General features: G+C 43.1%; 1 protein-coding gene across 7 annotated transcripts in view; it reads left to right on the top strand.

Annotated features, from left to right (window-relative positions):
- Positions 1-19655, top strand: part of UBAP1 (ubiquitin associated protein 1) — a 53556-nt gene extending 33901 nt beyond the window's left edge. For 3 of the 7 annotated variants that reach the window (XM_061200509.1, XM_061200508.1, XM_061200510.1), the window contains 6 exons: positions 4775-4899; positions 10349-11272; positions 16586-16768; positions 17602-17739; positions 17874-17975; positions 18588-19655. In XM_061200509.1, coding sequence (XP_061056492.1) covers positions 4775-4899; positions 10349-11272; positions 16586-16768; positions 17602-17739; positions 17874-17975; positions 18588-18728 — 1613 coding nt within the window. In that variant the 3' untranslated portion in view covers positions 18729-19655. Of the gene's footprint in view, positions 1-4774; positions 4900-10348; positions 11273-16585; positions 16769-17204; positions 17740-17873; positions 17976-18587 lie in introns of those variants that run through there. The other 4 variants (XM_061200511.1, XM_061200514.1, XM_061200513.1 and 1 more) reach the window with 4 other exon arrangements.
- Positions 19656-20934: the final 1279 nt, after the last annotated feature.

The raw sequence follows: 20934 nt of genomic DNA on the forward strand, positions 1-20934 counted from the left end.
TGCGGAGTCTTAACCACTGTACCGCCGGGGAAATCCCAATCTGTTATTGCTTTTTAAGTACAGAGTAATGTAGAGAAGTCAGCCATCATTTAATCATTATTCTCCTGTATGTCATATGCTGCCCATTCCCCTTCTTTTAAGACTTTCTGTTGTTTGCAGCATTTAAACTATGATGTGCCTTGGTTTGATTTTCTATGTATTTATCCTGCTTGGAGTTAGCTAAACTTCTTGGATCTGTGAGTTGATGTCTTTTACTACTTTTGAAAATTTGCAGCCATAATCTCTTCGCACATTTCTTTTGCTCCATGTCTCTCTCTTATCCTTTTGAGACTCTAATCACATATGCATTAGGCTGTTTGATATTGTCCCGGAGATCTCTTAAGGCGCTGTTCCATTTTTTTTTTCTTTTTTTCTCTTTGTGTTTCAATTCTTTTAATTTCTTTTGACTTAATTTCAAGTTCTTTGATTCTTTCCTCTTCTGAGTATTGTCTTCTGATTAGCATAGCCTGGCTTATGAACTATCAAAAATTTTTTTCTATGATACTGCATTTTTCATTTTTAGTGTTTCCATTTGTCTCTTTCTATTTCCATCTCTCTGTTGAAATTCCCCATCTGCTCACACATGTTCACCTATTCCATTAGATCCTTTAACATATTTATTATAGTTATTTTAAAGTTCTCTGATAATTCCAGTATCATGGCTATCCCTGAATTTGGGTCTGATGACTGTTTCTTCTCTTGATGATGGATCACATTTTCTTCCTCCTTTTTTGTGTATCTTTTTTTAAATTTAATGCCAGATACTGCATATTAAAAAGCTGATTTTGTAGGTTATCTTGTTTTTTGTCAGGACATGAGTAACATTTTCTTCTGACTTCACATCCTGTATTGATATCTGTATAATTGTGTGTGTGTGTGTGTGTATATATATATATGCGTGTGTCTCGCTCTGTTTAACTATCTATTGATGTAATTTTGCAAGTGTTACCTGACTTACAGCTTTAAGGTAATGATACTCAGTCATGGAATTGCAATTTTCAGTTAATTTTAAGTTTGATCTGTTTTATTCTTCTTTTTCAAAAACCTCAATTTGAACACACAGTAAAATCTGAATTAAGCATAATCCAGTTTCTACCCTCTATTAGGAATTTCTCTCCCCACATGGAATTACCTTTTTTCAGAAAAACAGGCAGGTCACAAGATCATAAACATTATCAGCAATTTAGAAAGAAAGGGAACAGAATGAAACCTTCCCGGAATTTATCCTGAGTCATTACACATTCAGCCCAGTTCCTTCCACCATAGCATAATGGCGAGCAGTGTGCAGAGCCTGACTTCAAGTAACTGCCACAGCCATCAGAGATGTACTTTCTTTTTCTAAATGGAACTGAGGAAAATGGGCTCAGACATCTTAGAAAGATTTTCAGTAATAAAGACTGAAACTAAAAGGCACTTGGGGGTGAGCCAGAAGATTGTTAACCACAGTGCTTTAATTCTCTGGGCCATGTGGTTGAGTTTTTATTGAATCTATTTAAAAAATAAAATGTATTGAGAAATAAGAGAAATTGATGTCTTTAAATAGATATTCTGATATATTGGATAAAAATGAATAGTTCCTAAGGCATAGTTGGTTATATTTGCAAAAATGTTCTTTTTAATCCTCACAGCAACATCATTCATTGTACTTATGGTAGTCTCTGGCCATCATTCAAAAAGTTGCTTTTCTTGTTGCTATCTCTTAAATGCCTTTTGCCCTTTAGCCCTACCCCCTCCTCCCAATAATCACAAAACTGTTTACTCATTCCCGGTTAACAGAGTTTAAAGGGGGGAGGGGGAAGGTTAGAAGATGTGCTTAGTCACCTTGGCATTGGCTTTGTTAGTGAAGTGAAACTGCTTTTTAAAGCAGTTACCTGTAATTGGTGCTAATGAAGGGACACAGCAGTTGTTTCAAGGTGTTTTACTTGATCTGGTCTGTCTCTAAGCCAGGGCCTAGTTCCATTTATAGAATATAAATTGTCAGTGTATACAACACTGTCATAGTTTCCTAACTGAAAGGTAGGCAAGGAAACTGAATACCCTTCTTGAAAGATATTACCATTTGGCTCAATGAGTACTTTTGGCTCAAAAGTACTATCTTAAGTATAGTACTTTTTAACAAATGGTTTTCCCCCCTCAACTCCCCATTACCAACCTACTATAATAGAAGTATTCATTTAAGAAAGTTTTGTTAGTATTAATGTGGATAGGTTTTCTTAGATTTGTATATCATATATGCATATAAGTATTATTATAGATAGGATTTTTCTAATATGTGTGTCATATAATTAACCTACTTTGAATGTATACTTAAAATTTTCTTAAACAAAAGACTTAATTTTGTGATTATTAACTTGACTGTAAATCTTTCCAATGCTTCTTAGAAAATGCTAGTTCCAGCTTTGTTTCCAGTTAATCAGGGCACTAGCCAAAGTTAGACTCTAGCTTTCAGTAACTTTTGAGCACCTGTTTCCATGGAAGACAGATAAAAGTTCTCTACAATTAAAAAGAGCGTTGCTTTTGATCTCTATAATATAAAGCATTTTATAAGTGGCAGAAGGTTTTAGTGTTATAACCAGAGTTTTGTTGGCAAGCTGTGATGGTACCTGATACTTTTTTTTGGTACCTCTGGTACATTTTTGTGACTTTCTGCAGAACCTTAGAAATGTGCTTACATCTTGCATGAGTACTGTGTTAAAACATTTTCATGACTAGCTTTGCCATTTTAGGTAAATCATTTTGAATTTTAATAAATACTAATTGAATGTGAGTTAGTGTGAGGGTTAAATACACGAGAAGTGTAAGACCATGTCTTCTTTATTTATTCTCATTGAGCAAATCTCATCTGCTGGATGTTTTGCTGAGCTTGGGGGGGTGTGGATAGGAATTTGATTAAATGCTTGATCAAAGTCTCTGGTGCAGGGTGGGGGGTAGTATAAGGATACAAACTATTAACAATACAGAATGGTAAGACCTGTTCTGAGATTGAGAAGGGAGTTGTTCTTAAGCTCATTCTTAAAGGACAAGACATAATTAATCAAGTAAATAAGGGTGGGAATGTGACAGGCATTGCCAGCTGAGAGAACACTTACAAAGGTATGACCAACTTGGAAACTTTCCTAGAGTGTTAACAGTTATGGTTATGCCTCAGAAAAATTATTAAATTGAACACAGTTGTGGATTTAATTTGCTAGCTGAGTGAGAGATAGTTAAAATGTTTTAATTCTAGCTAGAAGTTATGTGGGAAAGAGGTAGACGCCCTCCCCCAAGAGTGGGAGAGGGGGCCTATTCTTCTTTCTTTTGGAGGGTTTCAGGTATATCAGAGCAATATCTACCTTGGGAAATGGGAATGATGAGAAGATTACAAATATATCTTGACCTTGCTTGATAAGTGTTGAAATCTACAGAGTTCTTAGAAGGAAGAGAAATCTCTTTATGGAAGAGGTGCAATTGTCTTATTCTGTCCATGAGCACTTAAGAAAATATACTAGTGTGAGACCCAGAAGTAAGCCTTATTTTACTAGCTGCTAATATTCAAAAAGCAAAATTTATTTTATGAACTATGTTTCATTCTCCCTGATGCTTCTGCCAGTTAAGTTAGCCCCAAACCTGGTCCAGAAAAGAAATCATGATCTGATTTGGAGTGTATACCTAGTGAGAGTCACATACAAGGATCACTCTCATTTTTGTCTGACCCTATAAATCGATGATAATGTCCTGATCTTTCTGTATTACACATCTGTGATGGGCAGAGAACATTTAGGGAGTTAAAGCAGTTCAGTTGTGTATGGTTTGTGTCTCCTGATAATCTTGGTCTGATTCCCATGGTCTTGTCTGGTTTTCCTTTTTTTCGTAAGTGCTGTACTTCTTAAATATTTCCACATCTCCAGAATATAGCTTAAAAAAAAAACTAGAGTAGTTCTTTGTATTAATTAAAAAATTATTCTTACTAGAGTAAAGAAATCCTAATCAAGGAGGTTCTTTTGTGAAGATTCTGTCATCAATTCATCAGTATTTAATAAGTGCCTAATATGTACCAGGAAGTGCTGAGGTTTTGAGACTACATCAGTGAATAAAACAGACTTAAATACTTACCTGCAGGGAGCTTATATTCCATTGGGCAAGACAGACAATAAATATAATTAAAAGGCAAATTACATATATGTTAGAAGGTAATAAGTGCTATGGAGAAAAGATAGATGATGATGTGGGATTACTGCGGTGAGGGTGTGGTAGTAATTTTAAATAGGGTGGTCAGGGTAAGCCTCACTTAGAAAGTGCCATTTGAGCAAAGACTTGAAGGAGGTGAAGGAGTAAGCCATGTGAATATCTGAGGGAAGAACATTCCAGATAGAGGAAGCAGCCAGTGCAGAATTTTTGAAGTAATTTTGACCATGTCATGGTTGAGGAATAGAGGATCACTGTGACTTAGTTCAGTGAGCCAGGAATTGAGGGCAAGAGAGATAATGGGCGTTGGGGAGGACTTTTAGGCTACTATGAGTACTTTGGCTTTTACTGTAAGTATAATTGAATATAAACCCTAATAAGATCAAGTAACCTCAAATACGAGTTCCTTATTAGAGATCTAGGGTCAGGAGAAGGTAAGCAGTCAGAGAAGGAACTCTGTAACTTCTAATCTTAGGATAGCAAAAATTAATGTTGTATCCTAGACGTAAGATTATACCAAAACAAATAATAAGTTCTTTGCTGATATTTTGTACTTTATTTTTGATTGTAGGGACTTTCAGTTACCTTGATGATGTCCCATTTAAGATAGGAGACAAATTCAAAACACCAGCTAAAGTTGGTCTACCTATTGGCTTCTCCTTGCCTGATTGTTTGCAGGTTGTCAGAGAAGTACAGGTAAGTGGTAATTTTTAGTTAAAGTTTAGTACATTTAACATTTTAAGGAGTAAGAATTTGATGTATAGTGAAATAGAAAAAAAAAAATTCTCCTGTCTCTTATTTGTGTTTCTGATAGCTCCTGTTATCGCTTGGCTCACATTGTCTCTCTCACTCACACACAGGCGTGCGTACAGACGCACGCACATTTATATATGTTTATATATCTGTTACAGATCTTGTGTAATCTGATAGATTGTATGTTCCTGGGATTCTGTGCCTTGTCCAAAACAAATCCCCATTGCTCATCTGACTTGCTTCTTCCCCTCTTTCCTTCTCTCTATTAATGTCCTCATTACCTTCTTGGTCACTCAAGTTACATAGTATTTTCTCTCTGCTGTGTCTTCCCTTTGCCATTCAGTTTATCCTTACCTTATTTTTTCACCTGGGCTATTTCAGTAGCCTCTTTAATGGGCTCCTCTGCTTACAGCATTTTCCTTCTATTTTTCATATTGTTTCTAGAATAATATTCCTGAATTTAAAAACTTACAGTGATTCACCAACCCTTACTGAATCGTCTAGACATAAGGTTATGGTCGAGTACCTTAGCTCATCATCTCCTCTATATTCCCTCCAAACCAGGATACTATAGCAATTTGTTGAACGTACTGTGTGTATTACCTGTCTGTACCATGCTCTTCTCATGAGTTGTTATCCCCACTTGAAATATTCTTCTTTCTCACCATACTAAAAGCTGTCTGCTTGTTAAAAATCTATCTATTCTAGACTGCGCTTAAATGCCGTCTCCTCAATAGCTTCTTTTTCAACCCTTACATCTTTAAAGCTCAGTTATATATAAATGTATAAAATTACATCTTGAAAGCAGCAAATAGCCCCATGTTACGTGACTTCCTACACACTTATTGACTGCCTGCTTTTGAGTGACGCTCTGCTAGGGCTGAGGATAGAGATAAATGCCTTAATCACTTTCCTCAAGGAGCTTACAGTTTAGAGAAGGAGTTACATGGAAAAACAGAAAGGTACGCTACTCACCCAAACACTTCTTCCTGTGACTCGAGATTTTTTAAAATACAACTTCCTGGCAAAGAAGGGGGATTTACTAAGGCATTACCATGTTACTCTAAAATGTATTCTTTGAAAAAAAAAAAAAAAAATTGGGAATTCCCTGGTAGTCCAGTGGAAAGGACGCCATGTTTTCACTGCTAAGGGCCCGGGTTCGATCCCTGGTCGGGGAACTAAGATCCCACAAGCCACGCAGCATGGCCAAAAAAAAAATAATAATTTAAAAAATAATAATAATAATAAAAAATAAAATAAAATGTATTCTTTGTTTTACCTTCCAGTCTTTTGTAGGGAATAATCGTAGTGGGAGAACTTCAGTTACATTTTTTAAATAAAAGTTTTATTGATATAATTCACATACCACAAAATTTTCCCTTTTAAGGTATGCAAATAAATTTTTTTTTAGTATATTCAGAGTTGCATAACTATCATTACCATCTCATTCCAGAATATTTTCATCACCCTGAAAAGAGACCCAGTGTCCGTTAGCAGTTACTCCCTATTTTCCCCTTACCCCAGCCCCTGGCAACCGCTAAATCTACTTTCTGTCTCTATGAATTTGCCTATTCTGGAATATCATATAAGTGGAATAGTACAATATTTAGTCTTTTATATATAACTTCATAAATACATATGTGACTGGTTTATTTTACTTTAATGTTTTCAAGTTTTATCCATATTGTATGAATGAAGTATTAGCACTTCATTCATTATTATGGCTGAATAATTCCATTGTATTGATATATACCACAGTTTGTTAACCACTCATCAGTTGATAGACCTTTTTTTTTTTGGCTGTGCGGCTTACGGGATCTTAGTTCCCAACCAGGGATCGAACCCACGCCCCCTACAGTGGAAGCACGGAGTCTTAAAACCACTGGACTGCCAGGGAAGTCCCCAGTGGATAGACATTTTTGATGGTTTCCAATTTTTTGGCTTTTAGGAATAATGCTGCTGTGAACTTTTTTTTTTTTGGCTGCATTGGGTCTTCATTGCTGCATGTGGGCTTTCTGTAGTTGTGGCAAGCCGGAGCTACTCTTCGTTGCGGTGCGTGGGCTTCTCATTGCAGTGGCCTCTCTTGTTGCAGAGCATGGGCTCTAGGCGAGCGGGCTTCCGTAGTTGCAGCACGTGGGCTCAGTAGTTGTGGTGAGCGGGCTTATTTGCTCCGCGGCATGTGGGATCTTCCCGGACCAGGGATCGAACCCGTGTCCCTTGCATTGGCGGGCGGATTCTTAACCACTGCGCCACCAGGGAAATCCGTGCTGTGAACGTTTGTCTACAGGTTTTCGTGCAGACATAATGCCTTCAGCTTTCTTGGGTATATACATTGGAGTGGAATTGCTGGGTCATATATATATCTTTAACCTTTTGAGGAATTGCCAGACTAATTTCCAAAGTGGCTGCACCATTTTACAATCCTACCTACACTGCATGAATTTTTCAGTTCCTCTACATCCTTGCCAACTTTTGTTATCATCTGTCTTTTTGGTTATTTATATACATCCTAGTGGGTGTGCAGTGGTCTTACGGTTTTTGTTTTTGTTTTTTTGGCCACGTGGCATTTGGGATCCTAGTTGCCTGACCAGGGTTTGAACCCACGCCCCCTGCAGTGGAAGCATGGCATCTTAACCACTGGACCGCCAGGGAATTACCCCTCTTATGGTGGTTTTGATGTACATTTCCCTAGCTACTAATAATGTTGACTATCTTAGATGTTTTTGAATACTGAATCAATACTCCTTTTGTGTATGGAGACTTTATTGGGCCAGAAGAGATAGAGATTTCCCTTATGAAGTTTTACCTTGTTCTTTTTCCTTGGTGGCTTTTTTATTGGCAGCAACAAATATTCAGTAAATACCACTCTGTGTGCAGAATACTGCTAGCAATATGATTTAAATAACACCTCCATCTTATTTCAGTAGTCCTCATATTATTCGCTGCCTCATTGATTCATTCAGAAGGCTTGTTTGGAATCCCACATTGTTGCCGTTAATAGGGTTTGCTGGGAATTTTCTATTTGATCAGTGTGACACACTAGTGAGTGCCTGGTACTGTGCCTGTCATACTCATCACACCCACTAATAACAAAAGAGGAGATCAAGGCTCCAAGCTCCATTCATGTGTGGGCTAGCGGCAGTGTTTTTGTTCTCTAATTGCAGATAGCTTCCTTAAACTTCGACTGCCTAGGGTCTCCAGTGGGGGATTTGGCTGTGGTATTGGTGTGGTGTTGGCGCTGGTTCCCTCTCTATCCAGAGAAGAGTCAGACCTAGAGCCCTAGACAGCTTGAAGTTTCCTGTAACTTTTTCATATTTGCCCTTGCATGACAATACAAACTTGAGATTTCAGATTAAAAATCGTCAAAGTGAGCCAGTAAAACATACATAAACCTTTGCACCCAGGTCCGGAAAGTTTTCACTGAAATGGTGGTAGTGGCCACAGTAGCGGAGGGTGGCCTTTAGTGTCACGGTTTAGAGCAGACTCTGGTTCAGCAATTCATGGGCTAGAATTGCCATGTAACAGCTGTGTAATCTTGTACAGATTTTAAGGTTATTATAAGGATTAAGGAAAATAATGCATTTATAATGCTTATTCTGGTTCCTGGTACTCCATAAATGTTAGATGATGTTATTATTTATTATTGTACACTCAAAAATCACATTCTTTTTCACTGTACTATTTCTGCTGTTTTTTTCTCTGTTTTTTCCTATGTTCCAAGTATTCTACCTTACTTTGGTAATTACAAAAAAACAAAAAAGCACTAAAGAGGAAAGAAATTTACACTTGTTTTGGGGAGTAAAACTTCAGAGATCTGTGTTTACAGGCAGTGGGAAGTTGGTCACAGCCTCAGTTTTTGGTGGAGGAAACCAGTTGCATAATTGGATTTCCTCCACAGTTAGAAGCAGCAACCTTTGCCCAGTGCTGTTTTCTCACTATTCAGTTAGTGGTAGAAAGGAAGCCCTGTGATCCCCCAAGTGTCTTTTTGGGGCCCAGTAACTGGCTCAGGGTGTGTAAGTGAACTTCTTGACATGTGCGTTTCCAGGCTTCTTTTGTGTTGTTTGAAGCTGAAAGGTTTAGGGATGACCTGAGGCACTTTATTATGTTTCTTCTACTCTAAAACTCTAGGCCTACCGTGGCTCTAGGTCATGGTAGGCCTCCTTCCTCTCCCTTTCCCCTCTTTACTCTTATTGTGCCTCCAACCTTGAAATGTGCACACATTGTTTAGCTTTTACTCTTTTCCACAGTGGCTGCGCCAGTTTACACTGCCACCAACAGTGTGTGTGAAGGCTCCCTTTTCTCCACATCCTCTCCAACACTTGTTATTTCTTGCCTTTTTGATAATAACCATTTCAATGGGCGTGAGGCGATATCTTATTGTGGCTTTGATTTGCATTTCCCTAATAATTAGTGATGTTGAACATCTCTTCATGTGCCTCTTGGCCATCTGTATGGCTTCTTTGGAAGAATGTCTATTCAGATCCTCTGGCCATTTTTTAATCAGGTTGTTTGCTTTTTGTTGAGTTTGCATCGTAAAATCTTAATTTGATTATGTCTAGATTTCTTAATAAGCAGTTTTGCTACATTTAGAGTACAGTCTGTTCATTGTAATTTGGTAGTGGTTTAGAGCATAGAATCTGTTGTCAGACTGCCTGGGTTCAGATCCAGGCTCTACCACTTAACAGCTTTATGACCTTGAGCATAGCCCCTGTAATGTTGAAAAAATCTAGAGAACTAATACGTAAAAAGTGCTTAGAATCATGTATGGCACCTTGTAAGTGCTTCTTAAATACTAGGGGCTGTTGTTATTATTGAGCACGGGGTCTATTTAGGGCATTGTGTTAGATAATGGAGACCTTAAGAGGGTCTAAAGCCCAGTTGCTGCCCACAAGAGGCTTGTGATAGTGTTGGGGAAATGTTTAGAGGAAGACTAAAGCTACTTGTGGTCATATGTGCTCAGCATCAAATGATAGAGACAGACACTATGTAAGAGTTCAGAGGAAGGAATGGGCCATCAGGAAAGCTTTATAGAGGAGGCAGCTGAGTTCTGCCTGAGCCACCAATGAAGAATTCTAGGAAGGGAAATGGCCTGAGGGGAGAGAAGCAAGGGAAGTGGCAAGGTACATTTGGCCTGGTATGTAGGATTAGAGGTGGTGGGAGCTCTTTCTAGTTAATTTCTAGAAGTAACCAGGGAGCATAGTTTGATTAAATCAAGTAAGATTAGGAAGTCTTAGTTTTCCTGAGTGGGGATCCTCCCATACACCTTAATAAATGCTGCCTTGCCCAGTTCTCTTGTGCCAGGGTGAGGAAGAAGTGAATTGGGTGGAGGAATTGGGTGGGGGAGGGGCAGCCACCTGGGTTCACACTTCCTTTCTCTGATATACCTTTGCAGTATGACTTCTCTTTGGAAAAGAAAACCATTGAGTGGGCTGAAGATATTAAGAAAATCCAAGAAGCCCAGTGGGAAGCAGAGCGCAAGGCTGAGGAAGCAGAAGCTAAGGTGAATTCTAAGAGTGGCCCAGAGGGTGATAGCAAAATGAGCTTCTCCAAGACTCACAGTACAGCCACAATGCCACCTCCTATCAACCCCATCCTTGCCAGCTTACAGCACAACAGCATCCTCACCCCGACTCGGGTCAGCAGCAGTGCCACAAAACAGAAAGTTCTCAGCCCACCCCACACAAAGGCAGATTTCAATCCTGCTGACTTTGAGTGTGAAGAAGACCCGTTTGATAATCTGGAGTTAAAAACTATTGACGAGAAGGAAGAGCTGAGAAACATTCTGGTAGGAACCAGTGGACCCATTATGGCCCAGTTATTGGACAGTAACTTGCCTAGAGGTGGCTCTGGGTCTGTGTTACAGGATGAGGAGGTCCTGGCATCCCTGGAGCGGGCAACCCTAGATTTCAAGCCTCTTCACAAACCCAATGGCTTTATAACCTTACCACAGTTGGGCAACTGTGAAAAGATGTCGCTGTCTTCCAAAGTGTCCCTCCCCCCCATCCCTGCAGTAAGCAATATCAAGTCCCTGTCCTTCCCCAAACTTGACTCTGATGACAGCAGTCAAAAGACAGCCAAGATGGCAAGCACTTTCCATAGCACATCCTGCCTCCGCAGTGGCACGTTCCGGAATTCCCTAAAGCCTTCCACCCAAAGCAGTGCCAGTGAGCTCAATGGGCATCATGCTCTTGGGCTTTCAGCTTTGAACTTGGACAGTGGCACAGAGGTGCCAACCCTGACCCATTCCCAGATGCCTTCCCTCTCTGTCTTGTCTGTGTGCACAGAAGAATCATCACCTCCAAATACCTGTCCCACGGTAAGCCTTTTATAAATTTATTTATTTTATTTATTTTTGGTAGCGTTGGGTCTTCATTGCTGCAGGCGGGCTTTCTCTAGTTGCGGTGAGCGGGGGCTACTCTTCATTGCGGTGCGCGGGCTTCTCATTGCGGTGGCTTCTTGTTGTGGAGCATGGGCTCTAGGCACGCGGGCTTCAGTAGTTGTGGCACACGGCTCAGTAGTTGTGGCTCGCGGGCTCTAGGGCTTAGTAGTTGTGGCGCACGGGCTTAGTTGCTCCGCGGCACGTGGGATCTTCCCGGACCAGGAATCGAACCCATGTCCCCTGCATTGGCAGGTGGGTTCTTAACCACTGTGCCACCAGGGAAGTCCCATGGTAAGCCTTTTAAATCCCCCTGAATTAAAGCTCCACAGATTTCTAAATTCTACCCAGCAGTTGCCACCCTCACATTCTTCTTTGCAAGGTTTAGGGCAGGATGGGGCATGACCAAATTGACATTGCTTACATTAAGTATATGTAGTTCTGTTTATTTTTCTGAGGACAGAGATTATTAGCTTTGCACCTAACCTGGTTAATGTTGGCTTGTTCCTCCCTGCATCTTTTTGGTCTTTTCCTTCAAAAAGATAATGTGTATCATGTGAATGATGTTTTCCTGCCTAATCAATTTGTTCTTTTCTGTGCTGCCATGTCTTGTGTTTGCATTTTTTAAAGGCTTTCTTTCTTTGTACCTTTTTACTTTTTCCTATTACCTTTCTTAATTTTTTTATGGTTGCTTGGTATTCCTCCTTTTAGCTTCTCCCTACCTCCCTCTCCTCCCTCTTTCCATCTCACTCTGCCTTGAAGTTTGGCTGTTTTGTGTTTGACTAATTTGGAGTTATGTTTCTTCAAACTGGGCGGTACTTTAGTAACTGGGGCATAATTTGTATTGGAAGTTTCAGCAAAAGATAGAAATTTGTCTTTATTTTTTTATTTATTTATTTTTGGCTGTGTTGGGTCTTTGTTGCTGGGCGCGGGCTTTCTCTAGTTGCGGCGAGTGGGGGCTACTCTCCGTTGCGGTGCACGGGCTTCTCATTGCGGTGGCTTCTCTTGTTGCAGAGCACAGGCTCTAGGCACGCGGGCTTCAGTAGTTGTGGCACGCGGGCTCAGTAGTTGTGGCGCACGGGCTTAGTTGCTCCACGGCATGTGGGATCTTCCCGGACCAAGGCTCGAACCTGTGTCCCCTGCATTGGCAGGCGGATTCTTAACCACTGCGCCACCAAGGAAGCCCGAAATTTGTCATTTTTAAACCTATAGGTTTTAATCCTTCAATTACTTTTTTTTTCTTACTACTAAGAATTGTGCAGTTTTCTCCAAAGGGAGGGAGAGGGGAAGGTTGGAAGTCAGATTTAGTGTTGAAGGGTGGATTGATATGAAAGTTGTAATTTGTATCGTCTTGAAGAAAATCTGATTTGTCACACAAGAGAGATGCATATACAGGGAGGTTACTTTATTTTATGTGGTTGTTTCAGCCCCACAGAACAATACATTATTGCACTATAGAATAGAAATCACAGAAGACCAAGAACCTTTTGCTACACCAGTTCAGATTTTTTAAATGACAGCATATCAAGACAGTATTTAGAGCCAGAAAGGAGCCTGATTGTATTGGTGGGAAATCTCTGAGAGACCATAATAAGCCTATTAGCTGGTAGAAAAGATGAGCCTTGGCCTGCCTTACAAAGAGTGCAAGTTCCCAGCAGTGACATTCTTGGTAAATGATTGTCTCTGTGTGAGTGCTTCCATTGTCAGAGCTTACTGCTGCCTGTAAACTTCCATGGACCGTGGCTCAGAGAAACTAAATAGAGTGCATAACATCTCCTAGGATGGACCTTATCCTAATTCCTCCTGGTTTGTGGTTGGACTTTGGTCAGCAGGATACTCCTCTTCTGCTTTGTGACTTATTGTGTGTTTTAGAGGAATTAAAAGCACTCTGAAAGGTTCCCCCACCCCCACCGACTTAAGAGTGTCAGAGGAAACCATGCTTCACCCTGGCCTGGGGACTGACTGCCTTTGCGGGGCAAATATAAACAGAGTTGGAGTTCTGGTGATCTTTTAAGGAAGTCATGACCCTTACCTCCAGGGAGCAAAGCCTAGTTCCCATCCTGGTTTTCTATCCTTAGTGCGAGTCTTTGAGGCCCTCGGTAGGAACCGTTCCCAGTGAGAGAAGCACTTCTCTCCAAGATAGGGACTTGAGGCAGGGGGTGGTGATGGTGGTCAGCTGGGCTGTATACATCCTTCAAATAGGAACTCCTAGGGGAGTGTTCCTGGAATTTGGTTCTTGTCGGCTATTTCAGGCCCAGTGTTTGGGTCTCATTTTTCAGATTTTGATTTCATGTTTCACTGTTTTATATATACTAATCTTATAAGTTGAGAACTCCATGGGATCATGTTAAGAGGAACAATCTTGTGATGTGCCCTTATTCTGTGTCCAGCACAGACCTGCCTGACCTAGCACCAGGGCCTCTTCCCACTGCCCCTCAACCCTTCAAGGGGTCTTGCTCTGCTCACAGGTTAGACTCATTCTGCCATTGGGTTCTCTTTCTCCAGGTATGGATATATATTTCCCACTCTTTCACAGTTACTTCAGCAAAATATTTGCCTTTTTCCTTATACTTCTGAGTTCTCAATTTACTAATTTTGGCCAAGAAGCATACGAGTAGTGCCAGTTTGCTTTTAAATTGTATTTTAAATAATTTTCAATACACACAATCTCTTAGCTTTTCGGTGTTTGAATCTGTTGATCGTTTATGTTGCCATTGCTTTAATACTTACAGTAGAGTCCTTCTCCATCTCTAGATTTAAAAAATGAGGAACTTCCCTGCCGGTCCAGTGGTTAGGACTTGGCGCTCTCACTGCTGTGGCCCCAGGTTCGATCCCTGGTTGGGGAACTAAGATCCCACAAGCCATGTGGTACAGCCAAAAAAAGAAGAAACAGAAAAGGAAGAAAGAAATAGGAAGCCTCAAAAAAGAAATAAAGAAACAAATGAAAAAATTTTTAAATAAATAAAAATGAATTTATTTTTATCAAAGTACTACAAGCATATTTTAATGAAATCAAGTAGCATTTAAAAGGCTTGTATTGAAAAACAGTAGCTCCCTGCCTCACCTCTCCCCAGTTCCAATTTTGCTTCCCACAGTCAGGCACTTTTGACCTTTAAACTGTTTATGCTGGGATTTATCTCTGTATTTCTGAATTAGATGCTTATATTTTTCTAAATTTATCAATTTTATTTTATTTTTTTTAAATTTTATTTATTTATTTATTTATGGCTGTGTTGGGTCTTCGTTTCTGTGCGAGGGCTTTCTCTAGTTGTGTCAAGTGGGGGCCACTCTTCATCGCGGTGCGCAGGCCTCTCACTATTGCGGCCTCTCTTGTTGCGGAGCACAGGCTCCAGACGCGCAGGCTCAGTAATTGTGGCTCACAGGCCTAGCTGCTCCGCGGCATGTGGGATCTTCCCAGACCAGGGCTCGAACCCGTGTCCCCTGCATTGGCAGGCAGATTCTCAACCACTGCGCCTCCAGGGAAGCCCTAAATTTATCAATTTTAGACAGGTTTATACTTCCTGTTGCAGTAGTTGAGGATTTAGCTCTGATAACAGCCCCTCCTCTACCTTCTTCCTGTATCTCCCATCATGTTTATATCACAAATTTCGGTTCAATTAATGTTATTGTTCATATTATTATGATTGGGTAAATATTTATTACTGAGTTCAGATGGTGTACTGTGGTGAGGATGATGATTTTTTTTGGTAGCTTTTTGTTTCTCTAGTTTAACTGCCCCATTAAAAAATTCTGCATGGTTTCTTTGTGCCTGTTGCTAATTTTGTCCAAATGCTCCAAAAGAACTGTCAAAGACCTAATGATAATTTTCTTGTTCAAATACATTCAAGTATGTTGGTTAACCTGTCTGATTTTGAGTCTTTTTTTTGGGGGGGGGTGTCTTTGTTGTTGCGCGCGGTCTTTCTCTACTTGTGGTGAGCGAGAGCTACTCTTCGTTGTGGCGCACGGGCTTCTCAGTGCAGGGGCTTCGCTTGTTGCGGAGCACGGGCTCTAGGCGCGAGGGCTTCAGTAGTTCTGGAGCGTGGGCTTCAGTAGTTGTGGCTCGCGGGCTCTGGAGCGCAGGCTCAGTAGTTGTGGCACGGGCTTAGTTGCTCTGCGGCATGTGGGATCTTCCCGGATCAGGGCTCGAACCCGTGTCCCCTGCATTGGCAGGTGGATTCTTAACCACTGCGCCACCAGGGAAGTCCCGAGCTATATAATTTTGAACATGCTTCTAGGATAGCAGGCTCCTTTCCCTCCTCCCTCCCCCACCCCCGCCCCCCGCAAAAAAAAAAAAAAAGGAAATAAAGAAAATTTTGTTGAAAAATTTTCCCTGGTTCTTCAGAGCTGGGCCAAGCTGTCAAACAGCTTGTGACTTTGTTCCCATGGTGGTTCTGTCCTTTGGCCTGGGAGTGAGCTGCCTTTTTGCCTTGGGGCTGACTCATTATCAGAAGTGGTGGGAGGATTTAATCCTGGGAATCTGTCCACCAGTCAGGCTGGGGTTAGTAAGGTCCTGTAGCCAGTGCAGTAGAGACAGGGCCCTAGAGACCATGGTCCAGTCCTTAAGGGCACAGCCTGGAGTGGGTAGTAGTCCTTCAGTCTTGGCTCCGTACGACAGCGGCTATTGCAGGGAATCAAAGCACAGTGCATGGTGTGGGGCAGAGATGGAGTGCCCTCAGAGCACGGGAGCCCTGAGCTGGCCAGGTGTGGGAATGGCGCTGGCAGTCTCTGCCCAGCCAGCGATAGTAGAGGCGAGGATGGACACATTACTGGCAGAGTCAATCCAGAGTGGGGGTGTTTGAGGTTACTGATCCCTTTAGGACTCAGATACGGCAGCCTAGGAAAGGGATAAAGGAGCCCTGGAGAGAAATAACAGCAGCCAGCTTGGGCATCAGTCCCGAATGTAGTTTTCAGAACTTCTTTCTCCACCTCAAGCCCAGGGGATTTGGGCATGGAAGGGCATGTGGCTCTTGTGGTGCTTCCTCGCTCTGCAAGGTGGGATGAAGGCAGAGGACAGCCACAGTTGCAGGTGTCTTCCAGTTTTTCTCTCCCTCAGCTGGAGCTCCCCTACCACTCTTCAGTCTTCTTCAGGATGTCTGGCCAGAAACCTGGCCCTTTCTTGCAGGCAGGTTGCTTGACTGGGAGGTTTGATTAGGTCAGAAACGACAAGCCCGTGGATTGGGCTACCTCAGTGACGTGTCTTCCAGGGCGCATGTCTTTCTTCTTGCCTTAATCCTTTTGTTTCTCCACCACCAGGTCACACCTCCTAATTTCTCAATGTCACAAGTGCCCAACACTCCCAGCTGTCCCCAGGCTTACTCTGAACTGCAGACGCTGTCCCCCAGTGAGCGGCAATGTGTGGAGACGGTGGTCAACATGGGCTACCCATATGAGTGTGTCTTGAAAGCCATGAAGAAGAAAGGAGAGAATATTGAGCAGGTGAGCGGTTAGTCAGCCGTGGGGCAGGGCGGGGGTAGGAGAGAGGTCCCACATCTCTGGAGCTGGAATAGTGTCTTGCCTTTATCCTAGAGTCCCTCAGACTCACAGCACCATTGTCTTTTCCTGTGACTTGAGGGGGGTGGGCAGGACTCAGGGTGCTTTGTTGGGCAAACCAGCAGCCTCAGCAGCAGTGCTTCTGCTTTGGGGGCTGCTCTGGGACCTAGGCTGAGGGAGAGCTTTGAGAGTATTGGAGTTGTTGACTGTTGCCCAGTTATCCCCTTCTCTCCTTTTCCTGAGACAGCATTCTAGGCTTGAGGTATGGTCAGATGTCTTCTTCCAGAAATGTTTATCCTGTCAGGACTGCCCAGGGAGTTCCAAAATAGGGTACTGGAGTCCTAAACCTTGGGGGCACTTTCTGACTTGGGTGGTTTCTTAGAAGAATATCTTGGGACTTCCCTGGTGGTGCAGTGGTTAAGAGTCTGCCTTTCAATCCATGGGACACGGGTTCGAGCCCTGGTCTGGGAAGATCCCACATGCCGTGGAGCAACTAAGCCCGTGCGCCACAACTACTGAGCCTGTGCCCTAGAGCCCGCGAGCCACGACTACAGAGCCCACGTGCCACAACTACTGAAGCCCATGTGCCTAGAGCCCGTGCTCTGCGACAAGAAGCCATCGCAATGAGGAGCCCACACACCACAACTAGGGAGAAAGCCCGTGCGCAGCAATGAAGACCCAACGCAGCCAATGATGATGATGATAATAATAATTAATTAATTAATTAATTTAGAAAAAAGAAAAATCACCATTTAAAAAAAACAGAATATCCTGCCTAGGCTGTGGAATTGACGTCAGCTGGGAGATGTGAGTCAGCCGTGACGGGAGCTCCTTTGAAAAACGGCTATGCATGTTTAGAAGGGTGTACCTATCAGCAAATAGTCACTGAGGTACTGCTGTGTTGGACACAATTCAAGGTACAAAATCAAGTCCTATCTAGAATCTAATAGCCAAGGTGGGGAGCAGATGTCACACTTGTTGGTTTGTGTAAGACTTTTGGGAAGCACAGACAGGAGTGGCAATAGGTGCTTAAACCTTTCTCTTTTCTTAGATTCTCGACTATCTCTTCGCACATGGGCAGCTCTGTGAGAAGGGCTTTGACCCTCTTTTAGTGGAAGAGGCTCTGGAAATGCAGCAGTGTTCAGAGGAAAAGGTAGGAACCTTCATGCTTCACGGGAACCCTCTGGAAAGAAGGGACAAAGTAGTCTGTCTTGGGGGTCCTCCTGGACTACAGCCTTCATCCCTTCCAGTGACTGTAGGCAGAGGTAGTTGAAGCACAGAATCTCCCATGTCCAGACAGGCATTTGGCTAGTTTGGCTCAGATAAAGTTTCGGGTTGAAGACTATCTAGAATCCCAGGGAAGGGATGGGAAAAATGACCTGGGCAAAAAGCCATACTTTTGGATGTTGGGGGAGATTGCTAGTCACTCCACCTAGGCTGCTCGCCAGAGAGCAACCATTTCTGGGTTCAGTATCCTGCTGGGTGGGAGCACAGATGTGGATGGTGGGACCTGAATGAAGGTCAGCAAGGTTTGGGACTGGGCATGGCTCCTGGTGGACGATTGGCCGTGGCATCAACGTGTCTTCCTCCACGGCCTCGCTTCCTCTACGGCCCTCCTCTGCTTGCTAGGGGACCTCAGAGAGGCTCATGAGGCTCTGGCAAGGAACGCTCCCGCAAGCAGCCCCCTTACACACATATTTCTCCACTCAGCTGTGCTGTGTGGCTGGACCCCTTTCTTGAGTCTGTATTCTCTTATTTCCCTTAGATGATGGAGTTTCTTCAGTTAATGAGCAAATTTAAGGAAATGGGCTTTGAACTGAAAGATATTAAGGAAGTTCTGCTATTACACAACAATGACCAGGACAATGCTTTGGAAGACCTCATGGCTCGGGCCGGAGCCAGCTGAGACCAGGCCCTGCCTAGGCCCTGCCACGGAGCCCCCCCTGCTGACGGCCCTGAGGAGACTACCTGTGGGGAAGAATGGGCACACTTCCGGATTTTCTTTTGGGGGTGGAAGGTCAGGTGTAGAGACTGTGCTTGCCAAGTCTCTATGAGCCTAGGTCCTGAGCTGGGGAGAAAGTGGGGAAGATTTGGGCATGCAAATGCCCCCAGAACTGTCCTGGCTCCTTCCATAGTAAAAGTATTTGTATTCTGAGAAGTGTCCTTCCCACCTTGGCCATCCAGAGAGACTTCTCTGGTCTTTCTGGGGTCTGTATGGCCTCAGCCGAAACCTGGCCCAGGTGCCCAAAGGAGTTGGGGAGAAGGAGGTGGGAGGGCCAGACTCAGTGCTGCTTTGGGGCTAGATGTTTCCCTTCTCTGCAAGGGTGGACTGACCTCTAATCCAAGTTGAGTGCAATTGAAAGGTTCTTCCAGGGTTTTGTTTTTTTCCCCTTTTAACGATGTCACTTAGTGTTACACTGGTTCTGCAATGTCTCTGAGGTGCAAAGAATGCCCTTTTCCCCTTGGGGCCCTGAGTTTGCCTTTTCTGCCAGGCAGTTAGTTACCATACTTCCCTGCCCCAGCCTGTTTCTTTTGGCCTGGTTTGGACCACAGTCTTCTGCTACCCGAGATTTTAGAGCCCCCTGCTCTAGAAAACAGTTGTCAGTTTAAGAAATCATTGGCCCCTTCCCAGCACATCAAGTGGGGAAGAAGGAGGCTGTGATTTAGTCAGTCACCCAGCACTAACTCCACCTCAGTTCTCCCTGGAGAACAGCCTCTCCCTCCAGCCCCTTGCTCTAGGATGACACAATGAATAACACCTAGTCATAGAAATCAGTCTCTTTGGTTTGTTTTGTATTATGTTGTACATCATTAAAGATCTAAATACAAAGGATATACAGTCTTGATGAATCTAAAGTAATTTGCTAACTATTTTGATTCTTCAGAGAGAACTACTAATAAAAATCTAAAAGGTATATCCTGCTGTGATAACTTCTTTATTGCCAAGGACTGTTTTACTGCAGGGTGGAGGTGAGTGAGTGGTAAAGGGATTTGCTGGGGATGGAACAGGAGCTAACCATTTTCTGTCATTTCAGTACTTTCTTCCAACTCTTAGGCCCATGGGACCCAGGAGCTGGCCCCCCCAGTCTGCCCTGGTTTTAGGTTTGTAAAGGCAGGTGTAGACAAGGGTCTGTTTAAACTTGACCTAGCCCAGTCTCTGGGTCAAGGACATAGACATATGCCTTCCTGCAAGACTGACTGGCGGTGAGACAGGCTGGGCCTTCAGGGGGATCACTCAGAAATGAGGAACAAGCCCCTTGTCCTCTGAGCATCATGCATGATTATGTGTTCCACAGGCAGGACTGGGATTCAGACTGCTTTACTAGCTCTCAGTAGTGCTGATGTATCTGACGGCACTAGATTTATCCCTAGAGCTTCTTGTCCTTATACTTAGTACTGTCCCACAGTCCCTCTTGTGCTCTTGGCTTGGATGGGTCTCTAATTGTTTTTAGTGATCACGTGAGGAGGGCGTACAGAACCTTTGGGCTGGGAAGCACCACGCTGGAAAGAGGCTGCCCTCTGGTGGTCAGATCAGGCATGGCCATTGTCTCAGAAAGCCCCTCTTCTGGCCTTTAAAATTAATTAAACCCTTCTTTTAAAACCTGTAAAAGTTATCCTTTACCTGTAGGAAATCAAAGTTTCATACCAAAATGGTGTCAGGGCCAAGGGCTTTGACATGAATTTCAACTTGATCCAGGGTGGCCTTGGTTAAGTGATGGGCCACCTGGAGGCCACTTGGTATTTCTTAAGCTTCTTTCTGCTAAAAAGATACAGAAAGAACTCACATGAAGGTGTGCGTGTATGTGTGTAGAACTGCTTTAGAGCCTCAGACTACTGACCAGAGCACTCAGTGCCAAGACCCTGAACACAGGCCATTGAGGGGGGAGTAGATGGCCAGGGCAGTCCTGGATGAGGGTGAGGCTAGGAGATAGACTTGCCTGAGATACTGCAGCTCTTCCACTATTCCGTGAGGGAGCGTGGGGGTGAGGATTCACAGACAGGAGCCAGGAGCATGACGCAGGTGGATGGTCCCGGCAAAAGGTAGAGATTGGGAAAGAATAATGCAGTGACGCGAGCACCCTCTTCTGTCTAAATACTGGATTGCAGGGAGG

Source organism: Eubalaena glacialis, chromosome 9 (assembly GCF_028564815.1).
Source record: "Eubalaena glacialis isolate mEubGla1 chromosome 9, mEubGla1.1.hap2.+ XY, whole genome shotgun sequence".
NCBI classification, from domain to species: Eukaryota; Metazoa; Chordata; class Mammalia; order Artiodactyla; family Balaenidae; genus Eubalaena; species Eubalaena glacialis.